The sequence below is a fragment of the Pleuronectes platessa genome, chromosome 10 (assembly GCF_947347685.1).
Source record: "Pleuronectes platessa chromosome 10, fPlePla1.1, whole genome shotgun sequence".
In the NCBI taxonomy this organism is placed as follows: Eukaryota; Metazoa; Chordata; class Actinopteri; order Pleuronectiformes; family Pleuronectidae; genus Pleuronectes; species Pleuronectes platessa.
Window position 1 is genome coordinate 26,032,443 of NC_070635.1, and position 24,898 is coordinate 26,057,340.

A 24,898-nucleotide genomic window follows, 5' to 3' on the forward strand; every position below is an offset into this window, starting at 1 on the left:
CTCCCCCTCCTGTATGAATAGAGTGACTGAGCAGGAATCAGTCTAGGAACATTCAGCTGGAGTTGCCTGTGCTGCTCTATATGCTCACAACAGATCCTTGTCTGGGGCCAGAGGGCAGGAGGCCATGCGCAAACACACAGACAGAGAGATAATGGTGCCCAGCTACTCTTAGAAACTAAAGAGAGATTCGCTGTCCATGTTTTTATTGCTTGGCAGTCTTTGTTGAAAGAGAGCACTAGGACTTTTGTTGGCTCCTCAATAGCTTCCAGGTTCTTGGATCACCTCATCCTTATTGTCAAACATGGGGTGCTCCTCATCCAGTGCACAGACTGTGGATCAAGAGAAAAGACCAGGTACAAAGCCAGAGGAGAGCAATGGAGACACAGCAGGTAAGAAGAGATCACATTTATGTTGAGTAATGTATCTTTGAGTTAGTTTTGAAATATGATATACACCAGCATTTATGTGTGTGTGCGCGTTTTACTCTATATATATATTCACGCTGAGGCTGATCATACATAGAGATGTGCAGTAGTTGCTCTTCACTTTCTGAGTCAAGCCTTGCTAAGGGGTGCATGCTGCTGGTACGTCTGGAACACTGTGTGCTTTTTCAATTATTCTGCTGCACAGCATTCTGCAGTGGACAGAACTGTGGACATGTTGAGCCATTTTCTCATCACTCTCCAGAAGTGGTTGGTATTTTAGTCTGTCATTGTTTTGCATGACATACTCTGATTTATAAAAACTGTAAAACTGAAGTGAATGAATGAAACCTGAGAAGGAGCTAACTTGCATGATCATGTGTTACTTTACTTTATTCTACATCATTCCATAAAGTGAATGGGGATTCAGATTTATATAAATTGCTAGATTTTAGCTCGGGCTGAAAACAGCTCCTTCAGTAGCACAGAGTGAATCAACCTGGGAACTCTTAGCAGTCTATCTGCAGCCTGAGGCCGGAGATGTGGCCCAGCCTGTTTGCTGCCAAACTGCAGTGGTGTGATTTGTGACTTCAGATCCGTTTAAAGCTTTGCACATGGAATCTATGTTCAAGCCTATGTAGACGCCCACCAAGAAGCCTGACACAGTCCATGATTGTCCATTCATAGGTTCAACAGCCCATTGGCATGTGGCATTGTCATGCCAGGCACAGCTGCATGTACAGAATGTTCTCATTGCATTCCACCCACCCCCTCCCTATACATACAACATGACAGTTACTCCCCTTGTCTTTTTCACATGTGATTGCTTTTGTTACAGTCAAATTAATGATTTAATTTGCATAAGGAAAAGATGAGGATAGTTGTTTTTGAGAATGTTTTTCCTAAAGTGTTCCATATACTTATTAGAGGTGGCCAAGATCCTCTGTGTAAAAGTAGTGCATTTCCATCTTCCATTATGTCACAGTGTGATGTTTGTCTTGGGGCATTGTCTCTACAGCTGCCCCGCAAGGGTCACCTGGAGGAGCTTGGATCACTTTCCAGGCTCTGACATCAGCCCAACAAGAAAACCACTTATTGTCCAGGCAGTCATCTGTAAAAAGTGGATTTAAATCACACAGTATACAGTCTGTTTAACAAATCAACTGTATTCCGTCCAAGTCACCACTGGTCCCATCCCCCGCCAGACCCCTCTCTCCCCCGCCCACTTGTGCCTCTGGCGAGCCATGCCACTGTTTTGACTGGGATCTCTGTCATCTTTGGCTGCCAAATCATGTTGACACACAAGCCATCCATGTCTGGAGGGACTGTCTCTGTCTCGACCCGACCATACACTTTGACTTTCCAGCACCAGTTCTGGCCCAGTGCTCAAACAGCCTTCTATTCTGTGTCATATTTGGTCCAAGAGGTGGATTTCTGGGTAACAGTTGGAGATTTATTCTGGAAATCTTTTAAAGAGAGTCGAATCACTTCACAAGCATTTACAAATTGAAGAAGAAACACTATCCAAGGCTTCACAACATTAGAAATTTCATAATCTCCGCTCAAATGAGAAAGTTTAAAACCGGTCTCACTCAACCTAGAGACCCAACTTGCGTGTTCTTCCACTGGCTCATTGTCATTCGAGTTGCCAGGCCGTCACATTCCCTTCCACCCATCACTCTCAGCTCTTTTCACCCCTTCTGACAGACAAATAAAATCAGGAAGCTGCAGGGTCGAAACCATCTGCTCATTCAGCCGACTGCACCCCTCTAGGTCATCTCATTTGTTAACAATGTCCACCCAGTTATCCGTAAAATAATAATATACGTCAAAAGTTTCTGTTGTAACTGAGATGTGCATTGTCATTCCTGACATTTGAGTGAAAGCAGCCAAGCTCACTATTGTCCCTTCTCTACTTTTCCTGGGGATTGTTCACATGCACAGCTATAAGAACAAGGTTCAGTAGATAAGAAGGAAAACATAGTCATTTCTCTGAAGGCTGCAAAGCCATTGTCATATGCATCTTATTTCCTCTCATTATTACTTTTGAGAAACACAGGCTTCAATAAATTACTCTTTCAGCCACGGAAATGAAAGGATAATTTTCTCAGCACGCACTCTGTTTGCCCCGTATTTCTTATTTCCTGCATTCCACGTTGAGTTATATGCATCATCTGCTTCATTCATAGAGTGAGGTTTTACATGTTTAATGAGTTAAAGTAATCCACATTAATACATCAGTGCTCATCTGCACATAAAATGGATTATTGGGTTTATATGAAATTATCAGATTGAAATCAGTTTAAAAATAAGTATAAAGAAAGGACAATACAGGAACATATTGCAACTAACACCTTGCAATTTGCTCAGATAATACAATTTCTAATTAACTAAACCATACAGACTAGTTTATATTCAGAACCCCTACCAAGTTTACAACTATTTAGGTAAGTAACATTCCTGAAGGCTTGTTTTGTTGCTCACTGTTGTCCTGTAATTAATGTTATATATTAACAGGGCATAATGATGTGTCTGGGCTGATGAGTATTGATCAGTGTCACAGGGTTAAATCTAATCAAGCTTTTGTTGTCTGTGTCTTGACAGGAGTCAGAAATGGTATCATCGCAGAAGATGCACAAACCATCGAGGACCAGATGCAGCTGCCTGTGCAGACTGCTTTACCAGATGATCTTCAACCAGGAACTGATGATGAGGCAGAGGCTGTGTTAGTGGCCCTGGAGGCCCAGGAGGATCTTGGCTCTGGAGAGGACCTTCTGGCTGCTATGGATCCACAGCCAGAACCTGCTGCTCCTGAAGAGCCAGCTCTAGAGGCTCCAGCTTCTGCTCCAGCAGAAATCTCCCCTAAAGCTGAGGCTGCTGTTGTGGCCTTGGAGGCATTAACCCCAGGGGAGGAAGCTGCTCCTGTAGAAACTGTAGTGACTGAGGCCACACCTGAGGTCAAAGAGGAGTCTCCCAATGTTGATTCTGTTGTATTGGAGCAGGCAGAGGCCCCTGCATTTGTTGAGGAGGTTTCTGTTGTGCCGGCTGAGGCCTCCCCTGAACCCTCTACCCCTGCTATTGAACCTGTATCTGAGCCAGCAGAGGCCCTAGTAGTGGTGGAGGAGGCAGCACCTGAGGTCGCTGAGGCTCCTGCAGAAGTGTTTTCTCCTGTGGAGGCAGAGGCTCCACCTGACCATGCAGGAGCAGTGTCTCCTGTAGCAACACCAACTGAATCCTCAGGCGAAAGTTCAGCACCAGCACCAACTGAGGCTGCAGCACCAGGCGAAGCTGTAGAACCAGCTGAGGCTGCAGCACCAGCACCAAATGAGGCTGCAGCACCAGCACCAACTGAGGCTGCAGCACCAGGCGAAGCTGTAGAACCAGCTGAGGCTGCAGCACCAGCACCAAATGAGGCTGCAGCACCAGCACCAACTGAGGCTGCAGCACCAGGCAAAGCTGTAGAACCAGCTGAGGCTGCAGCACCAGAACCAAATGAGGCTGCAGCACCAACTGAGGCTGCAGCACCAGCACCAACTGAGGCTGCAGCACCAGCACCAACTGAGGCTCCAGTACCAGCCCCAACTGAGGCTCCAGTACCAGCACCAACTGAGGCTGCAGCACCAGCACCAGCTGAGGCCCCAATACCAGCACCAACTGAGGCTGCAGCACCAGCACCAGCTGAGGCTGCAGCACCAGCACCAACTGAGGCCGCAGCACCAGCACCAGCTGAGGCCCCAGTACCAGCACCAACTGAGGCTGCAGCACCAGCACCAGCTGAGGCCCCAGTACCAGCACCAACTGAGGCTGCAGCACCAGCACCAACTGAGGCCCCAGTACCAGCACCAACTGAGGCTGCAGCACCAGCACCAACTGAGGCCCCAGTACCAGCACCAACTGAGGCCCCAGTACCAGCACCAACTGAGGCTGCATCACCAGCACCAACTGAGGCTGCAGCCCCAGGCGAAGCTGTAGAACCAACTGAGGCTTCAGCACCAAGTGGATCTTCAGCTCCTGTAGAGGCTGCAGAGCCTGTAATAGACACTGAGATTGCTGCAGCCACTATTCCAGAGATGCCTCCATTATCTCCTGTCACAGATAAAGCCAGCACTGGGACTCAGCCAGCTGCTACTGCCCCACCAGCCGTTTCAAAGCTGCCCGCAGAAGTAGCCCCTGAAGCTTTACCAGCAACTGTGACCTCTGAGTGCAAGGTGGACAACGCAGCTGTAGCCCCTGTGGCTGACCCAGCCCCTGAAACAGCATTATCAGGTATGCATCAAGATTACTCTTTTTCCCATCCAAACATACATTCAATTGTCTGCTTGACATGACCAAATTAAGAAACTCCTCCTAAAGCAAATTGTATCTATTACAATTTAAAACTGTATTTAAAGCAGTATATTTTTATTAGCTACATTTGACAGTTGAAAAACCTGAATGTGGTGTAACAGCAATGGTATTATTGACTGAAGGGTGAAAAGAATAGGATTCCAGTGGACAATATCTCCATGAATAGAGAGTGCACTGACTGTGGAAGGTTTCTGATGCTCATGGATTTACTTGATCAGACCGAACTGTTTAGCACGACAAACCTGTCATGCTACATTTGGCTTTAAGAGGTCATCGCTTCTTTTAACCAGCCAATTCCTCTTCTTTCCACACCTGCACCACAAGATAGACAGGGTTTAACAACATCACTCCCATACAGGTACTGCAATTCGTAACTAAGCAACCAACACATACATGACAAGCAACACCACTCTCTCACTGAACCATTCAGCTGTTGTGCTGAACAATCCCTCACATAGGGTCCCGTTTGAGCCCCTGTGATTGGTTGATACTGACAGGATGAATTGGATATTGTTGGGCCCATGAGGCTGAACTGTTAACGTAGTGTGAGACACAGAAAGCAACCATACACACTCGTCTTGAGTTTGTCGATCATAGCAGAAACATATTGTCAACACAACAGCTCCAGTCACGAAACACTCACTCATTGTGCTCATTGTGAGCTGCCAACACAATGACCATGCTCTGCAGCTTCTAATTATGTAAAACAATACAAACATCATACAGGCCTGACAGCATTTCAGTCACCAAGATCAGAACTCATTCTGAGAGAAATTTAGGTGGTGCTGTAGGATGATGCAAGATTGTGCCCTTTAGTTTATTTCAGCTATAACTTGTATGTATACAGTATTTTCTCATAAATTAAACCAATGTTTTTCATTTCATATATGGTACAGACCATAGAAGCAACAAACTAGAAACAACTGTTGGCTTATTTCGGAGGAAGGTCAGGCTAAAGAAACCCACTATCCATTGTTTAGATTTTCACAGTTTATCAAGCACATGTATAAGGAGAACCACATCCTAGTTCTCAGTGAAGTATACAGCCCATTCTTGCCTGTCAAAGAACATGCTGTACTTTTTAGGGCAGCACGTGTGGAAAACGGGTCTGGTGTGGATGAGCTTGCATAACTTCTGCAAGACTCCTTCGCTAGAGGCTATGCTGCGTGCATGCCAGACCAATCACCATACAGCACAATGCGTGTGTGTGCGTGCTCGACCACAAGTAAACCAGTTTGACAGAAGCAGATGTGGTTAAGGAGGAGTTACCTTTTTTTTCTTCACCCCTGAGGGCTATTATGACACCACTTCCAACAAGTTTGATTTCAAAGAGGCTCAAAGTGGCCTCAGCATGAAAGGCAAGAATGTGGCTTGTTTTAAATGATCATGTCATATATTGGTTTTCTCTTTCTCTCTCTCTCTTGTGTGTGTACGCAGTGGTGTCTGAAACAGGAGCTACAGAGAGCAAGAGCACCAAAGAAGGTTGAGTTGGTAAGTGCACAATCACAAACCACACCAACTCCAATGCCAACACTGAGGGATCAGAAACACACATTAATTCACTCACTGACGTGTGAGGGGAGCCATCACATGCTTTGTAACCCTGCAGAACTGCAAATCAGTGGTGGGATCAGATGTAACAAAGTACATTTATTTATTTACTGTACACTTTTAATGTATCTGTACTTTACATTAGTAGCTTTGTTTCAAGGTACTTTTTGCTTTTACTTCACTACATATATCGGCAAATATCTTAACTTGCACTACATTTTCACAAAACATTGTGAACGTTTACCTATGAAATGGAATTCTGATGCACTCAGAGTGGTAAGATAACATTAGACCCGGTCTCCTTCAGCAGCAGTGACAATACACTTGAAATGGGTTTGGAAGAGGACACCACCAGACTCTGCCATGAAATAATATGACATGAAATGTTTTCACTAGCATCATCTGCAGCATTCTTTATTAATATGACGGAGTCTGTGCTTGTATTAAACAAAAGATGAAGTAGACACAGTTAATTATTTAAGGAATAGGTTACACTCTGCAAATACATTTAATTTTAATACTTAAGTTAAGTATATTTAAAAGCAAGTACTTCCCTACTTTTAAGTGGTACTTTAATTAAACTTGATTACATTATTGCCTTTTTAATTGTACTTTTACTAAGTTAAATATTTTTGTACTTCCTCCATCACTGATGAGTATACTGTATAATGCAGAGCAGCATGAACAGAAAATGTATTTTTAATTTAATTATATGACAATAAAGTCACTTATTTGGTACTGATATTTGACACATGGATAATAGACCTGAATGTCAGATGTTTCATTCGTCTTATTTTCTTATCCTTATCCAGGTGGATGAAATCAACCAAATAATGAAAACTCCCTATAACCTACAAATTAAATGTGAACTGGAAGGAAAGAAAGAAAAAGCGACCAAACAAACACTACATTTACAGGATTGTCTCATTAGCTCTCACCAAACCAAACTACACCAGATACAGTAATATGAAATGTGCCTTAATAACTTGTCTTATAGGAAAAGATCAGGATTTTTCCTACCTTTTGTAAATAATAAACCTTCATGGTGAGTTTTCTAACTGAGACCGGAAGTGCCAAGTGTGGGCTTATGTATGCAAATAATCACAGGTAAAATGACAGGACGGTGCAATACAGTGTAGCTAAAGCAAACTCTGCTTTAGCTACAGAGGCTGTCGAGAATGATTATTAGATCATTTAAAGTAACTGCTTTTGAGGAATAAAAGCCAAACACAACTGTGAATGAAATTGTGCAAAGAGATTGAGGTAACACCAAAGTGTCATGATTTTAAAATTACCGCATTTTCACAGATTGAATTTGTACTGTTTTTGAAATGTATGATCTGCCCCTTGTACTCAATTTTAATTTCCGCCTTTCTAATGATAATCATTTGATTAATAGAAATGTCAGTGCTAAGTGTTGAGTGTACAGAGTAATAAAGCGATAATTTTTTAGTTTACATTGAGAAAGCTTGAATAAATGCGTTTTGTAAGGGAATACAAATACACACATGCAAATTGTTGAGTATGTAGATAATCCAGGTATTAATATAACATCTTGCCATGTGTGCAGCTGCACTATACCTGGCAGACGTTCATACAATTATCTCCCAGAAAAATAAGGGCATTTCCAAAATTTAAAAATGTCTCGAGGCCTGGCAACTCTGGTGTACTGTTTTTGCTCTGATTTATTTTTTTCTCTAGGTGAATGTGTACCACAGTAGGAAATCATTTAGTGGACATTGTATCCAAACCCTGCACACTGTGTAGATCAAGGTCTTCGGAAATTATTTGAATTGCATAAGATGTGAAGAACTCTATTGTAACAAAAATGTCTGTTAAGATGTTGTATATCTTCATCTGTGTCTTCCTCTGTTATGTATTCCTTCTCTGAGCTGTCTGTGATTCTGCTAACCCCTTAGTGTACAGAATAAAGTTTTACTTACTAATACATGTGTTGTTGTTTTTTAACTGAAGTTGGACTGTGTGATATTTACTTTGCATAAAAGCTGCCTCACCCTCTCTTGTCTTCAATTTGTTTGACATGATGCAACACACCCATTAACTCACTGTAACACTTATGGACTTTATGTTGGTCTTTACTTTTATTTAGAGTATATTTGTGTAATTTCAACCCAATGATTGAAAAAATATCTATGATCAACTCCATATACGTTAATATGAAATAGTATTAGAACAATGGTTTAAGAGCTTTAGTTATCTATAATCTATTTTAAACCATGCTTTGAAACATCCTGTTCTCATGTACAAAATGATTTTATATCCTGTACAACCATGAGGGCATTAACACACACAAACACGTAAGCTAATATAAGAACCAATCCCATACTAATGATTGTATCAAATCCCCAAAATAATTCACTTACTGAGTCAAAAAGTGTATATATTGAGATGAAGGGTACAAATTTCCAGAAAGTACATTAAAAACATATATTATTGAGTTAAATTTGATCCTCCATTATTTGGCATTAGGATAACCTGATGGGTATGGCTCGTGATGAGACATGCTGCCTGAGAAGATCAATACAGCAATGAGCCTGACTGCATATAGTCTGCAAAGTGACCCACGACACACATTTATTTGTGACAACAGAACATTTTATTGATCTATTATAAAAACGATGTGTACTATGTACATGCGATTGATGTCTTATCAATTCCATTGCTTGGTCTACAAAGCAAGGCACATATATTTTTATCATTGTAGGACTTCCAGATTTCTTTTACATTTTTTGTTAGGAAACAGTGGACAGAGGGCCCAAAACAGCAATTGCTTCAATCTCAACCAGTCCACCCTACAAAGAGAGACAGAGAGAAAAAACACAGCTTTGGGTTTGGTTGAATTCACAAGAAAGAAAACCAAATGAAAAGAGCTTTAAATCCTTAAAAAACATAACATACCCTCGGGAGTGCAGCAACCTGGTAGGCAGCTCTGGCTGGGTAGTTACTGCTGAAGACTAGAGAAAGCAGCACAGAAAATGACAAGGTTAAGTGACACATGATTCTTTTAGTAGAGGAAATAAGGGGAACAATCGTTCATTTTGTGATACAAGCATGAAATTTGGCATAACCATTCTTCTGGGTCATCTCTTTAACTTTAGAATGGGGGCCATCCAAAGATCCAATATAGCGGTCATTTTTCAAGATGGCCGCCAAATCATCAAGTCTTAAGTATATTTCTTGCATATTTGGGGAAATATTTCGACATTTGTGTCAAGTCAAAAGAACTTCATTGGGCCTCAAACCTATCAGTGACATTCACAGCTGCACAAGGCTGTACAAGACAGAGTCAGATGAAAACATTTGCACCTACCATTAGTACAGCTGTTTTTGCATGAGCATTTTGCCAATTCCTGGCAACTTGCAGCAATTGGTGGAAGTGTTGTCCAGTTCACCAACCACCTTTGTCCTTGCAGCTTCCATCCCCATTCTGCAGGACTTGGTAAAACTGGTTGAGTGACAGTTGCTTGGCCCCAGACAGCTCCTGCTTGGTAGGCTGCATGTTTAATGTGTTCCTTGAGGGCTGAACTTGTTGGTGGTATGGCATCATATGGCCTTTGCTTGCGGGCGAACAGATGCAGTCGTGCATCATTCACAGATGTGGCTGCACTTGATCGGTCATACATTATGACCACAAATCTCTGCAGCATTTGGAGGTCATCATCATCAACGGTGGTGGGCCAGTGACTGAGCTTGGTAAATGTCCCTGACACTTCATCACACACATTCCATGTTTGCCATACAGATTTCTTAGCCTTGCCACGGAATGCAGACACAACGTCACACCCACTAAATGCATGGAAAAATGGTAGGCCACTGGATCTTTCTGGCCCAATTGTTGAAACGATGTCATGGATTGGAATCCATCGTGAATGGGCTCCCTGACCAAAAGCAATCCACAGCTTCTCCAGACCTATTGCTATGTCCTCTACACATAGCTTAAAGGTTGGTTTGTATATGGAATGAGAACAGAGGGAAGTGCTCCTCCTTATATAGTACCAGACAGCCAATCAAATTGTTCGTTCATTCTAGTCTTTTTTCGATGTCTGAAAAAGTGACTAGCGAACAAATCTAGAGTGTCACATGCTACAGTGCAAAAAAGCAACTATAGCGACAAATCTAGCTACTATTTTTACTGTCCTCTACACATAGCTTAAAGGTTGGTTTGTATATGGAATGAGAACAGAGGGTCGTGCTTCTCCTTATATAGTACCAGACAGCCAATCACACAAATCTAGCTACTATTTTTACTGTTCTCCTATACTGTATATCCCCCAAATATCTCTATCCCTCTAATTAACCCTAAACTTCACGTAGTTTTCCCCGTGACCTATACCACAGTTAGCCTATGACATGTTTTAGAAATGTTTCAGGTGGTTATAACTGGTAAATAACTGAAAATTTTCAAAAACATACTATGGGAGTCCGATATTATTGACATCTACAAAGTATAGGCAAAGATTATGCTGAAATGCAAAATCAGTCTAACCATGGTGGCCATCTTGAAATAAATGGCGGCCATTTTTGATTTTCGAGTGGCCCCGATTCCTAAATCGAAGAGTGACCTTCAAAGATGATTTGTACCAAATTTCACGCTTGTATCACCATTTGAACGATTTCCCCAAAATATTGCTGTTATTTCCTCCACTATTTCATGAACTAGCCAGTGTTGCCCCCCTCTGATGTAAATATATAATCATCAGCAACCCGTATAATAAAATGTTTATTTTGGCTCTTTCTCTTACAAACTGATATAAAACAAACCGTTTTGTAAAAGAAAAATTAGTTATCAGGGATTCTGTTCCATTGTCCATCAGTGTGTGCAAGCAAGCGCTCGTCGTATTACTTCTTAATATGCCAGATATTTAAATACATGCTTTGTATAAATTGCTAAAATCTGTACTGTAAAGCGCTTTGAGTGGTCATCAAGACCAGAAAAAAGTGTGTAACTACAGACTAATAACCATCTGCATAATCTCTTCAGAAGTTCACAAATCAAAATACACACTAACAAAGCTAAAGAGATAAGAAAAAATCCTGGATCAACTCCCTTAATGGGAAACCGCTTGAAAGGTGAACACGCTCTTGGTCCATACCCTACCATTCAAATTTCAATGGAATCAGTTCAGTAGTTTGTGTAATCCTGCTAACAGACAAACAAACAGCAATGAACATATAACCTCGTTTGTGGAGGGAGTAATTGGGCAACTCATATTCAAAATCAAAAACAACCACATTATGTGACATATGATGATAAAAAGATTTCTGGGAAATGTGTGTGCAATCCTAGGATAACTATTACTACATACACTAAGAGTCCAGCACACAGTTTGAATGTGTCACTCATTTGTTTCACTGCATCTATTCAAAGGGCGTGTACAACGCATAATGAGAATGTCTCTGATCCTTCTCTTCTTAGTTGTGCTGAACCTCTAGCAGAATTTAAAGCTTTGTCATTCTTACTGGTTTGAAACCTTTTGGGGTCTTTTAAATCCACCATAGCTCAACCAAACTTCCACCTCATAGGAGAAAGTGATAGTATTTTAAAGTTTTCAGTACGTACAAAGGCAGTGAACAGGGTCTGTGTCCAAAACAACGAGAAATGTCACCAACTCAGCAATAAGGTCCACCACATCTAGATCATGCAGTGTATCTAGATTAGCCTGACACCCAGTGGCAAAGTCTAGACAGTACACTCTAAGTGATGAAGCTTTGCTTTTGGTGGCAATCATGATCATGGCAAGGTTAAGACTAGGAATAATGATCAGAGTCAAAACGACATGTAAGCAGTGAAAAACTAGCAAAGATAATATGCATAACATTAAATGAATCCACCATACTTACACTGCTTGTAAACATTGTTGACATTAGTGAAGTCGTTCATGTCAGCGAGGAGCACTGTGGTTTTGACAACTGCAGGAAGGAAAGATTTGATGTTCAGTCAGAAGTGAAAGACTTTCCTACGAAAGCTGATATATAGAACTTCTGAGATAGATAGTTTTTTCTCACCATTCTCATAACCGCAGCCAGCAGCTTTAAGGATTTCACCCATATTTTCAAGAGCCTGGGGGAAAAGTTGTTTTAGTATAGGTGCTTTGCTCTTCAAGCTTTTATTTTGATGTGCTAATTTATAAAAGAAGTAGTACAAAAATGGAAATTATATGTTCGGTTAAAATCACTGAGCTTTCCAATAATAAGTTAAAATTACATACTGTGTGTAGTCATATTGTCACACCATCTTAATGGATGGAGAGAATAATTGGACATACTTGAAGTAACCAAGCAATCCCATTATTATCCTCTTTACAGTGGTGAAAAACAAAATTTAGTAATGTGCTGTACAGTTTCCTGGTTGGTTTTGAGAAGGGTCACCTGTCTGGTCTGAGCCTGAACACAACCTTCCACCATCTCACAACTGGCAGGATCCATGCCCAGCTGTCCCGAGATGTACACTGTCCGATCTACCACCACTGCTTGGCTGGAACACACACACAGACACACACACAAACAGGCACACAGACAGACACAGACAGACACTCACACACACACACACACACACACACAGACACAGACACACACAGACACACACACTCACACACACACACACACACACACAAATTAGTATCCCCATTAGACTAAAACCCTGCTTTAAGGTTTAAAGTACTCTTGACATTACAATAGTGTCATTTGTAGCAAGCAGACAGTAAATCCAGGAAAGAGGACACAGTTTAGAATTTACCAAAGTTGAGGAACTGAGTTTGGGAAAGAGAAAGAAATTGTGTTTAATTTGTTATCATAATTATTTTTATTTAAAAAACACACATTGCCAATCAGAAGCTATACAATTTGACCAAACATAAGAAGGTGAAGTTTCAAGTAAATAGGAGAAAACTGAAAACTATGAGTATAGTCTGCTGTTAATCTTAAAATGTAGTGACATCTAGTGGAGAGGTTGCATGTTGCAGCTGAATACCCCTCACCTCACCCTCCCCTTTTGTTGACATGACAATAGAAACTGTGGTAGTCTTCAGTTGTCATGAAAACTCAAAAGGTGTTCATTTTGTCCGCTCTGCTCTACCGTAAAAATCATGGCGGCCTCCGTAGAGAGGACCCGCTCCTGATGTAAATATACATAATTTAAATATAAAGGGCCCATTCTAAAGTCAAGAAAACAACAGTTCATACAATTTACACGAAACACACTAGTGAAAACACCACTAGGATTATTTTATATTCAATTTCTGCCAGTAGATCCCTTTCACCTAAATCTTACACACTGGACCTTTAATGGTTTAATCTTTCAGCCTTTACAATCCAGACAGCTGCACTCTGAGCCTAAAGGCTCATGTCATTGGGTGACCACTGCTCCACCTCCAGCAACATGTCAGCCACTGAACGGAACAGCCAGTTAAACAATGTAACACAACTGTGTGATCATGCTGTCAAACCTGGTCACCAGCACTCTCTCTACATGTTACCACCTATCTGGGCCTTTAACGTGCTTTGTTGACATGGCTGGGTCACACAGCTCTTCTCACCTGTACGGGCCGATAGCAGCAGGAGCTCTGGATGTGCTGATAATCCTCCTGATCAATGCAGCCATTTCCCTGAGGAATATATCGAGCAGCAGACTGGGGACAGCTGCACAACCACAGACAGTGTTGAACTGGGTGAAGTTGTGAGGAGAGGAGGAGCTGAGAGGAGCACTGGAGGACGTCAGGGTGGATTTACCGTAAGTAATGTTAAAGACTCACAAATTACTTTTTTATTCTCTTCATTTTATCACCAGTGCAGGTATACAGAAGTGTTTCACATTCAAATTGAACCAAAGTGTCTGGATAAATGACACGATTAGGTTAGAAAACACGTTTAAGTTTTTGATCTTGATATCGTTTATGTCGTTGCGCCGATAAACTACAAACCCCATGAGCATCACATATCCGGAAGCCAACACCCGTCAGCCAGCGTGTAGGAAATTCACATGGTAGCATTCAACAGAGAGGAGGCTCGTTTTCGGAACATACAGTCCTGTTCCTGAACATATAGGTGAACATATGTTATGTAGTTAACATGAGTGTCATTTGTTTTCACATGTTTTATTCTTATGTTGTTCATTAAAGAAACGTTTCGCTTCTACGTGGAGTAACGTGACGTGGTGAGCTAGCCGCCATTAGCAGCAGGCATGGTGGCAACTCATGCAGCCACTGACAGGCAGCCTTTCGTTTGGCAAACAACACGTGTTTCTGCTGACGTCTCAAACGTGCTTTCCTGTAGGAAATGTCCGCTGCTAAAGTGAAGATGCGGGCGAAGAAGCTGAGGGACCAGCCCACCAGTGTGATGTACCCGTCCTCTCCCGTGACTGTGGAGAGCAGCACACAGAACGGAGGAGATGCCCGGGACACTGGTACATTCTCTCTTCACTGTGTTTCTTGATGTGTCCTTAGTGCAACTCATCCATCTCTCCACTAGAATCTGTGCTGCTGCATAGTCAACGTTTCATAGGGTCAGCAAAAGTCACACGATCAGTGACTTTGGATGTGATTTCATGAAATGTTAAAGGGTCCTCAAGAATCTCCTTACCTATTGGTATTCAGGACACACAATCAGCTCCAAGGTCTCTATCCATTAGAGGAAGATAAAAACTGTCTTTGCAGGAATCTCTGACTCCAGAGCTGCAGGATAACTGTTATTATTAAAAATAATTCCTTTTATTACTTAATTACTATATGCACTATATTTACACTCTTACTGTTTTAATTATAGCTAGTCAGAGCTGATACCTGATGCTGCACAAGTTTTATATTTCTTCAGGTGTGAAAAGACCCTCAAAGACAGGGCCACATGATTATGTAAATATAAATACAGGCGCCACTGTAAGACCCTTACCATTTACACTTTTATTTTTCTGTATCACCAAACCACCACCACCACCCCTAAGGGGTCACAGCCCCAGGTCTTTTATGCCTAATCTAGCATTGGACGCAAATTAATGTTTGTCTGTACTGCCGCTTATATGGTAAAATAATCATCTTCCCAAAGGTGCAACTGGAGGTGATGGTGCAACTGGAGGTGATGATCCATCTGACGTGAAGTTACCTGTAGAGAGGCAGAAGAACCGTCACCAGCGGGATGGGTGGGTCCGTGGACACCAGAAAGATGGAGCCGTCTACGCCAAAGACATGTCCAAGTACATCTCTGGTAAAGACCTTGTCTGAAGAGGATTGCATAATACTGTCACTACCCAGTGGTTGTACACTGGTCTGCTGGTTATAGAGATCATAATTCATCATTCATTATACTGCATGCCACAAAATATGTTCTGATTAATACTTTATTTTCACTTTCCTGTGCTGCAGTTGTTCTGTTCTTCTTCTGTTCATCTGAGAATTTAGAAAGTCCCAAAATGAAAGACACAAATCATGAAATTGCTCATGAACTTAAATCAATGTCAGTCAGATTAATGGTGTCTCAAATTTCACTCTCCTACCCAGGTGGGGCTTTTGCGAGGGCCAGGGCAGCAGAGGTGAAAACCATGTTAAAAGCTGTCAACAGGACAACAGGCAGCTGCCATGTGTTTGGAGCCCTGCCTAAACACATGAGGAGACGGGCCATGGGCCACAACGTAAAGCGGCTCCCTCGCAGACTGAGAGATGTGGCCAACAGAATGGTAAGTACATGTTTATGTGTAGCATCCTAATGTCTTACCTCACATTCAACGTGTCTTGTTTCATACACAAAGGCTGTTCTTCTCTGAGTACCTTTATGCTCAGTGACTTTTTTTGTTTCCTTCCTCCTGTAGCATAAGAAAAGCCTCCAGGCTGGCTCAAAGAAGAAGAAGGAACAGACAAAGAGCAAGAGCCGTAAGGCGCGCCGCCGGCATGGAAACCTGCTGCTTGAGTTCAACCGGCGTCAGAGGAAGAACATATGGCTGGAGACGCACATTTGGCACGCCAAGCGCTTCCACATGGTTAAAAAGTGGGGATACTGCCTCGGGGACAGACCCACGTACAAATGTTACCGCCCGTGCTATAGAGCCATGAGCACCCACTGTTTGCTGCAGGTGACCACACATACATTCCTTGCTTCACATATTTAGGATTGTATTTAAAGGGCACATATTGTGTAATGTAAATTTTCTGGGATTTTACTATCTACAATTACTTGAAGAAATATGTTATCAAAACTTCTCGATTCGTACTTCCTATCTGTCATTCGGGATCGCACTCAGCCCAACCCAGCCGGTACCAGTCCAGCATCCGAACCCACGACCCAACCACACCGAACGCGACACCATGCAGACATATTGCTGAACTAGCAGCTTGTTAGCTACCACAGGCTAACCACAACAAACAACACTGAAGAAACAGTGGAAAGTGGAGGGATGCAAGGAAGCAAATTTGTCCGTGCACATTCCTCCTAAGAACGTTAATGTTCAAGACCAGCGGTTACGCTTTATTTCTTCTGCCGTGCTTTGTCGGTGTGCTCTGAAACTCTGTATTGAAACTCCTTATTCGAACTCCGTTGTGAAACTCCGTACTGTAACTCGGGACGTTACTCATACATTGGCCTGCTAAAACTTGAACAAACAAGAGGACGGTGTAACTTACCGTTCAGAAACATCCTGTTGTAACCAACTGTAAATATGTGAATGGTCTTCTATAGCTGAATCAAGTTAATGGAGTGGCTCAAGTGGCAGGCGAAAACAGCCTTTTCTGTCTGCAGCTCCGGAGAAGGGCAGAAGAGAGAACATGGAAATACACATTGCAGTATAAACCACTGATATATCATCTTAGGGGTACCAATACCTAAAATGTAATCCCAGAAAGGGATACAATTTGGGCCCTTTAAGAGATATTCAATATCTCAAATAAACTCATCTCAAATAAACTCATCTTAAACCTTCTGGTTCTATCCTCTCAGGACCTTTCATATCACTGCTGCATAGAGCTTCAGGGAGAGGAAGACAATATGCTGGCATGTCTGTCACAACTGACCAGCAAGGAAGCTGGTAAGTATACTGCCCAATTGCTAATACATGGTATTTTGTCTTTCCTCCCCTCAACACTTCAAAATTACCAGGAGAATATTTTCCCTCAAACACTTTTCCTCTTTGATTTCATTTGTAAGGCTGCACGATTGATCAGATTAACATCGTGATCTTGATTCAGACCCACAGGCAATCTCATATCTAAATACAACCATTCTACTGCCTTTTATTTAGGGAGTTTAGCTGCACTACAAAACAAGCACTACTACTTTCTTGCTCAACCATTGACAACATCTCCTCATGGGATTTAGAGTAGCACAAAACCAGCAGTGAAATAGAGGTAGTGAGAGAAAAGCAGAAAAAAAGTTTGTGTTAAGGACAAAAAGGAATCCACCAAAAAATGAATCTAGTAGATCCAAGCGATGAGAGCCCTACTGTGTTTGAATTAAAAAAAAATTGGATTGTTCAGAGCTGGTATTAACATCCATCCTTAATGTGTCTCCTGTGTCAACATGTGATCAGGTCTCACTTCCCCCGCTGTATGCACAAATAATCATGTAAATAATTTGTGTTTTACCCAGCTTTATTTTCTCTTATATTTGATAGAAAATAATGATCTCAATACTAAGCAAGAAACTCTTGGTGGTGGTGTATGTTTTCAGGTCCTACATTTGCCGCAGCCCTGTGTATATTAGGGCGAAGACAGGGCAGTGTGGTGGTGTACAGAGCGGGACTTTACCCCTCGCAGCCATTGGGCCCTGTTACCTTTCTCTGGAGACCCCGTACACAGGGCTCAACTCACAGACAGTTGTGGATCTGGGCTCATCCCTCTATTAAACAGGTATGCAGGCTTTTTAAAGGTCTGAATAATCGCTGTTGACTCATGCATGCATTTATAGATTATGCAAATGATAGATAGATTTTTAGAAAACATTATTTAGTGGAGAAACAAGGTTCTTGACTTATACTATACACTCCTTCCAGGACCTTCTCTCTGAATTACAAGGGGTGTGCCAGTGTTTTGAGGCTGTCGTCCCTCCAGTTGTGCCTGTGGTTACACCTGCTGAGGTTGTTCCCAGCCTAGAGCCAGAGCTTCAATCTGAAAAGACCCCTGAGGCCACACAGACCCTCAGGACCAAGAGAAAGCGGAACTGTAAGGATTCCAGTGAACCTCCTGCCAAAAAGATCCTGGGAGATGGAACTAGATCTCCCACCACCCCGGTCACATGGAGGTCCAGCTCAACTGGAATAGTCATAAAGTCAGTATTATTTACAGGTTTGATTCAGGTACAAACTGAACACAACACATGGCTGTGATGAATGGCTGTTTTATTTGCGGTGTTTGTATTTCACTTGTGAATTTTTTTCAGTGATCTCACAATGGAGATTGTACGCTATCGCCTGATTGGACCACAGGCCCATTCTGTTCTCGCAGAAACTTTAGAAGCTGCTTCAGTCTGTGATGTAAGGATTTAGGTGTTTTCAATGTGAAATCAGAGAGCCTTAGATATATATGTATTTCCCACCTATAAGTGTGTTTTTCTTTATTCTTCTCTTAAGGAAATTAATAAATCCCAGCCATCCTCCCTTTGGTGGCCTGAGCACTGCAAAGATGAAAGCAAGATGAATCTGCATCAACAACAAGCTGACATCTTTCATATACTGAAAGGTTTATTATTATTTCTCAGTGTGAATTAAATATTATTTTTGTATCTCTAGAATAAAATTGTAACATCTGACATGTATGTATATCTAACAGTGAATGTTTCAATTCACCCAGACATCTATTCAACTGGAGAGCTCCCCTCAGGCACAGTGCTGGGTCTGACTGTAGATGACCCCAGGCTGACTTTACCCACCAAGAAGGTTAAAGCTTTGCCCTGTGTAAAGTCGACACAAGGTAAAATCTGACCAACCAAACAGGCAGAGGTGTGGGCAGTTTCTTTACAGTTGGAGATTATTCAAAGGGCATACAATTTACAGAATTTTCCCAAGACTTGAATCATTCTATAATTATTCTATCATGCTCTGTTTCCTAATGTGGTCTTGTATGTCATATGGTATGCAGATGGATGTAATATTCCCTTGCATACACTGCCAGAATAAGGCTGACCATTTAATATCACATGTATTGGTAAGCCAAGAATCCATCTGTTGTATCCTTTCCTGAGGTTGTTTCAGTGAGTGCACATCTGGTTCTGAGCTCCGGGGGGCCTCTGCCTGGCCATGCAGATGTTCCAGGTTCGAATCCTGGCAGGACCCTGTACTCCAAACACAGCCTCAGGGACTCTCAGCAGCTGATTCACTGGTTTTACCATCACAGTGATCTTGAAAGTGTTATGTCAGTGATGATACCATAGGCAGTATTGTCTGGTGCTATGTCATTGCTCACACACAGCCTTATTTATTTAGCTGGTTGTTTGTAAAAGGCTTGATGCCTTCGAAGGGAAGCGATTAACTAACTGGGCAACCCTATGAAAATATAAGGTACTGCTTTAAATTTGATATTCAAAAAGATCAGCATCTGCAGCCACAACAGCCAGGATGAAATGATCATGGCTTAAAATAACCAAGATTTTAGTCTCGTCCTCAGTTTCTCTGTAGTTTTTTTTTATTGATCTGCTCACTGGATGACATACAACCCCATGCCTTCCCTCAGTCTGTAACTCAGTAGCCTGTAGTCCTTTTCAAATTCATCCCATGGCTCAAAGAATCAGGTTACAGAGTTACCCTTTTCCATTTCGGGGGTAAAAGTTATTTCAAGGATCTGCACGTAAGTATATAAGAAAATAGAATCACTTACTATGTGGGCTCTCCTCATGTCCTTTAATGGAATAACATATTCTATTTAGGATTTGAAAAGGCACATTTCCTATTAATCGTTAAATACACTTTGTATTTGAAAGACTCTTTAAGCGGATTATCGGACACTATAGACTTCTTTAAGGCCATGGCTGAGGGGTAGAGTGGTCGTCCTCCAACCTGAAGGTCCCCAGTCTGACCCATCTGCATGCTGAAGTGTCCTTGGGGAAGATGCTGAACCCTGAATGGCCCCCATAGAATAACTAAGTGCTGCGAATAGATGCACTGTATGAATGTGTGTGTGAATGAAAAACTGTACTGTAAAGCGCTTTGAGTGGTCAGCAAGACTAAAAGCGCTATATAAATACAAAACCATTACCTTAACCATTTCACACGATAAAATCTAGCACACTCAATTTTTTTTTCTGTGATAAAGAATGCATGGGTATTGTATCTGCAGGATGCATATTTTACATCTCAACAATCCTTTCCTGCCAAGAATCACTACTCCATTAGGGGTATTGTTGGTAAATAAAATGAGAATGAGGTGCTAGTAGAGCAAGTTCTTCTTTCCACTACATGAAGAGTTTTAGTTTCATTTAGATTTTGGGTTATTAATCATTAGAGAACTTCATATGTCAGTGATGTTACTGATTCTGGTCATACAGCAGCATGCCATGTGTTTGTGTTATGTGCTTCTTCCAGATGTGGATGAGGAGAGGATGAAAGAGCTTGTGCTGCGAGGAGTACCAGACCACTGTTGTCAGAGTTTCTTGTGGGAGCAGTCTGTGCGAGACAACGTCACTGATAACAAGATGTCAGAGCAGGTGCATTGTCTTTTCTTAATGCTAGAGTTCTTCAGTAATTATTCAGTAATCAATCTTTCATATTTAAGCCAGCTCCTGTATTTTTTGAAATTTTGGATAAGCTAAAATGTTATTCTAACCCTTAGCAATCTTTGTGTTTGATCTACAGGAGTTGAACCGTATGAGAAGCGAGGTGCTGGTGCCGGGCTCCAGGCTGAGCCCCACTCCCCTACAGGGTAGAGTCCCCATCCTCCTGGTTCACCAGCCTGGCAAGCAGGTGGGACATGAAATGACCTCCTGGGGTGCTGGATGGGACCTGCTGCTTCCTAAAGGCTGGGGCATGGCATTCTGGATTCCACTGGTAGGTAGCAAGGACAGTTCGTTCATTTGACTGAAACCGACTTTTGTTATGGCTCAGTTTCTGCAAGGACTCGGAGCAATTTTTGTTCTTACAACAGGGATTTGCGGAGATAAGATTCCCTGTTTCCTCTGCATACTAACAAAGTTCTTCCATTTAATACACTGTCCACTACATCTAGTCCAAATGTTGAAGCAATTCAAATGAAGTGAAATGTGGATTTTTTTAAACAGGTGCTATGTGGATGCCTGTACAAATGTAATTACTTTCACGACTCAAAAGTAACTCTTTAAAGTCATACTGGAAGCTTTCAGGTTTGCTTTATTTGTCCTCTTTATTTATTTCTCCCTTAACCAGGTGTACAGAGGGGTTCGCATCGGTGGACTGAATATGAGTCTGAAACACTCTCAGAATAAAGGAACCCCTCACTTCCCCCATGATTACCCAGACTGTCCAGCGGGCGTTCGTTTTCAGGAAGAGCAAGAGACCGAGCTCCTGGACAAGTTCAAGAGGTCAGCTAAAAACTGAAGCTGCTTTTATCAGTAGCAAACTTAAAGTCAAGGGAGCCAAGTTGTTAAATAAAAAAAGAAAGGTGATGATGAGGCTCTGTTTGAAACATGCGTTGTTGGGGACTGTTACTGTATGAAAGGAAAGTATATTATTCAGACAAACTACTGGGTGAGATTGTCAGATTGTCCCTGTCAGTTAGAGGCTTTGAATGAGGGAAGCTCTGTACCCAGTTAATTTCCAATATGGAGATCGTTCTCACCATGCAGACGAGATGGTTATACGGCTGCAGACTTCAAGTCTTCTACTACGCGCTGCTCAGCAGTCCTGATTTGATTTGATTTGAAATTGGCAATGTTGCTCCAACAGTTTGACAAGGGCCTGACCTTCCGACCTATTCTGTAGGCGTCCACCCGCCAAAAGGACCAATTTCGTTAAACATGGCTGTCTGGCCCCGTTCCGTTGCCCGTGGCAACAGCTGGCCGAGGAGTGGGAGCTTATCACAAAGGAAGGAAGAGTGGAGGAGAAAAGAGACGACCAGACCCAAACCACAACAAACACCGACACTGTTATGGAGGAAGAGATGACATCACATCTCACTGTGACAAAGACCCAGAGCTGCATAACTGTACTGAGGTGAATGTTTTCTTTTACTTCTTTTATACTGAAGGTTTATTCTTTTTCTATCTTCCTATTTTGTTTCATGTGAACTTAGTGTTGAATCAAACGCACACCCACAGCAGGTTTACACTGGGGTCCCTTTAGATATTTAGATATTTTGGCCTCTAATCATCACTTGATATATGGCACTTTGCTAGTCTACCTCCCTTTCATCATAATGTCCCTGATGAGAATCCCCAGAGTACTTCCATCCTTAAATTGCTGCAATACATCACAGAGATTAGTGGAGGGGGAAAGTTGCATCTGTTCCGATAAAACCATCACACAAGCTTTGAGTAATGACTGACTTTATGAGAAAGAAATTGGAGTGATTTCCCCTGCTCATCAGCTGCCTTTTAGTTTGTGCATTAGAAATAATTAGAATTACTAAATTGAACGTCTCCAAGGGGCGCCTAATGGAGCCCATGAAAATCTAACCATTCCTTTCAATTCCCATCACTTGTTATAAGTGCATATTTGTTTCTTTGCTTCCCAGGAACAGAAAGTCTTTGAAGCTGCTCTCTGGTTGGTGCAGGCCCACAACATCTAAAGGTCAGAGGTCGTGCCGTGTCGGCCAGGTGCCGCCTCTCAGCTCCTCAGCTGTGAGCTTGTTTCTCACAGAGCATGGAGTGAGTCTGGTGTGGGTACGTCTGTCTTTGCTGTCGAAGGGCAAACCAGAGCTCCATGCTATGGTGTGTGTGCCAGTCCCAGAGGACCTGAAGCTGCTGAGCAAGAAGTCTGACAGCAACTGCCCCCAGGAGCCACTGCACAGAAACCACTTCAAAAGCAGAATCAAACGCAGAAACAAAGGCTCCAAGAAAGCTGCTACATCCTCTTCGTCCACTGATAAAACTGAGGGTAAGGGCTCAGACCTTCCCTCTGCCTCTGTACCAAAACTCACCACATCTACTGAAGATCCCCAATCATCTTCCGAGTCCTCCACAGATCTCATCTTTGGGCTGTGGCCAGATCCTCTGCCGAGCATCACCTCTCACTGCTCCAGAGTGTCTCTAGGCTGGGTTACGCAGGGGGACTTTTCCTTGTCTGCGGGCTGTGGGGAGGCTCTGGGGTTTGTCAGTGTCGCTGGTCTCCTCAACACCCTTCTCAACCAGCCGATGGAACACAGAGGAATGGTGCTGCTGCGCAACCCTGCCTCTCTGCATTACCGCTTCGCAAAAATCAACATAGAGGTCTGATGGAAGCATGTGATGCTATGGAGAACCCAATTCCCAAAGAAGCATTGGATTCTGCTTGAGAAGAGACAGTTCTATGCAAATAGGTTGCATGATGCTTCAGTTAAGATCTGATCTCACAGAATCTCTCTCTTCTGTAGTTGCGCTCTTCAATTGTGCCATCATCTTCTTCATGCCTGAAGACTTTATAATATGCCCAAGGAATGACTACCAGCTTCCAGGTGTCAGTGCTGAAGACACTTTTTATTTGTGTGTATTTTACTTTGAGAGACATCCTCATTGTTTTTGAATGCTGTTTTTCTTACTAATTCATTTGTCAGGGGAATGTTTCACAGCGAATCAGTTAATTAATGGAACTTGGTTTTGGTTAAAAATATTAGTTCAGCCTTTTATCAACTGGTTTTCCAAAAGGTATTAGCTTATGGCTTTTGTTCATCCTTTTTATATCCAGGCTTAATCATGCACAGAGTATTTATGTTGTGGTTTTCAATTGTTTAAAAGAAGTCATATTATTGGGTTTGGATTTCAGAACTGTGTCAGTTTCTTTTTAACAGTGCCACAGCACTGAAAAAGTTTGTTTGAACATAATTAAATAGTGCACTTGACAAAATATGTCATAACAAAACTGGTACTGTAACTTCTTTATACTTGCTGTCAACTTGCCTGTGCACTGCTTACACATGCACTGGTGGTTGAAGAGTCCTTTTCAAGGGTGCGCGCACGTTTAAAATTGCTACTGAACATGTCTGTGTTGTCAGGGGCAAAGAGCGCACTGGAGATCACTTGTAAAAACTAAATAAGCTATTCAGCTCAAACTTCAATTTCCAAATTTCCCAGAGTGGAGGGTAGGAAACCACTTGTTTAAAGTAATCAGTCCGATTCCTTTAAACATAAATACTGCGGTGACACTCATGTGTTATGCTGCGTGATGGATGCACTGGTACTGAGAATTACTGGTAGGAAACAAGTCATCAGCTGATATAGTATCTAAACAACTGTGATCTTTGTGCTGAAGGGACGCCAGTATTACACAGACCAATTCAACGAAAATGAGCCATCCCAATACAAATAGAAGTACTCACTGCACAGAGTGGTATCAAGACTGAGGCTCCTGAAAACAGACAAATCTCTTCACATATTTGCAGATTCCTGCACGCTTTTGCTGCTATTATTGGGAAGTATAGCCAAAGTAGAAAAAAAACTAACTGAGAGATCGCCTGAGCAGAAACTGATAACTCTGTATTTTC

The 24,898-nt window shown here is 42.1% G+C and overlaps 3 protein-coding genes across 3 annotated transcripts; 2 read left to right on the top strand and 1 right to left on the bottom strand.

The window, feature by feature from the left end:
* Positions 1-16: 16 nt before the first annotated feature.
* Positions 17-8,268, top strand: LOC128449885 (skin secretory protein xP2). Its single transcript, XM_053433228.1, has 5 exons — positions 17-389; positions 3,027-4,057; positions 4,217-4,688; positions 6,207-6,260; positions 7,133-8,268. Exons 1-4 carry the CDS (start codon positions 302-304, stop codon positions 6,254-6,256), a joined length of 1,641 nt encoding a protein of 546 aa, XP_053289203.1. The 5' UTR covers positions 17-301; the 3' UTR covers positions 6,257-6,260; positions 7,133-8,268.
* Positions 6,077-14,022, bottom strand: LOC128449608 (2-iminobutanoate/2-iminopropanoate deaminase). The gene is made up of 6 exons (XM_053432867.1): positions 13,877-14,022; positions 12,711-12,816; positions 12,348-12,402; positions 12,183-12,251; positions 9,240-9,295; positions 6,077-9,133 (listed from the first exon to the last, which is right to left on the bottom strand). The coding sequence occupies exons 1-6, from the start codon at positions 13,939-13,941 to the stop codon at positions 9,074-9,076; spliced, it is 411 nt and encodes a 136-aa protein (XP_053288842.1). The 5' UTR covers positions 13,942-14,022; the 3' UTR covers positions 6,077-9,073.
* A 259-nt stretch (positions 14,023-14,281) lies between these two features.
* pop1 (POP1 homolog, ribonuclease P/MRP subunit) lies at positions 14,282-24,270 on the top strand. The gene is made up of 16 exons (XM_053433303.1): positions 14,282-14,384; positions 14,613-14,742; positions 15,378-15,536; positions 15,830-16,005; positions 16,138-16,398; positions 17,259-17,346; positions 17,988-18,166; positions 18,310-18,584; positions 18,696-18,789; positions 18,886-18,994; positions 19,106-19,225; positions 20,833-20,954; positions 21,103-21,294; positions 21,649-21,803; positions 22,204-22,434; positions 22,955-24,270. Exons 2-16 carry the CDS (start codon positions 14,616-14,618, stop codon positions 23,652-23,654), a joined length of 2,988 nt encoding a protein of 995 aa, XP_053289278.1. The 5' UTR covers positions 14,282-14,384; positions 14,613-14,615; the 3' UTR covers positions 23,655-24,270.
* The last annotated feature ends 628 nt before the right edge of the window (positions 24,271-24,898 follow it).

Bases quoted from the DNA above. Each gene is read 5' to 3' on its own strand.
- LOC128449885 (XM_053433228.1), top strand. From the start codon at position 302: ATGGGGTGCTCCTCATCCAGTGCACAGACTGTGGATCAAGAGAAAAGA. The intron at 390-3,026 runs GTAAGAAGAGAT...GTGTCTTGACAG, and splicing joins GAGCAATGGAGACACAGCAG to GAGTCAGAAATGGTATCATC. The intron at 4,689-6,206 runs GTATGCATCAAG...GTGTGTACGCAG, and splicing joins CCCTGAAACAGCATTATCAG to TGGTGTCTGAAACAGGAGCT.
- LOC128449608 (XM_053432867.1), bottom strand. From the start codon at position 13,941: ATGGCTGCATTGATCAGGAGGATTATCAGCACATCCAGAGCTCCTGCT. The intron at 12,252-12,347 runs GTGAGAAAAAAC...TCCTTCCTGCAG, and splicing joins TGGCTGCGGTTATGAGAATG to TTGTCAAAACCACAGTGCTC. The intron at 9,296-12,182 runs GTAAGTATGGTG...TGCTTTCTCTAG, and splicing joins CAACAATGTTTACAAGCAGT to TCTTCAGCAGTAACTACCCA.
- pop1 (XM_053433303.1), top strand. From the start codon at position 14,616: ATGTCCGCTGCTAAAGTGAAGATGCGGGCGAAGAAGCTGAGGGACCAG. The intron at 19,226-20,832 runs GTAAAATCTGAC...TGCTTCTTCCAG, and splicing joins CTGTGTAAAGTCGACACAAG to ATGTGGATGAGGAGAGGATG. The intron at 21,295-21,648 runs GTAGGTAGCAAG...TCCCTTAACCAG, and splicing joins TGGCATTCTGGATTCCACTG to GTGTACAGAGGGGTTCGCAT.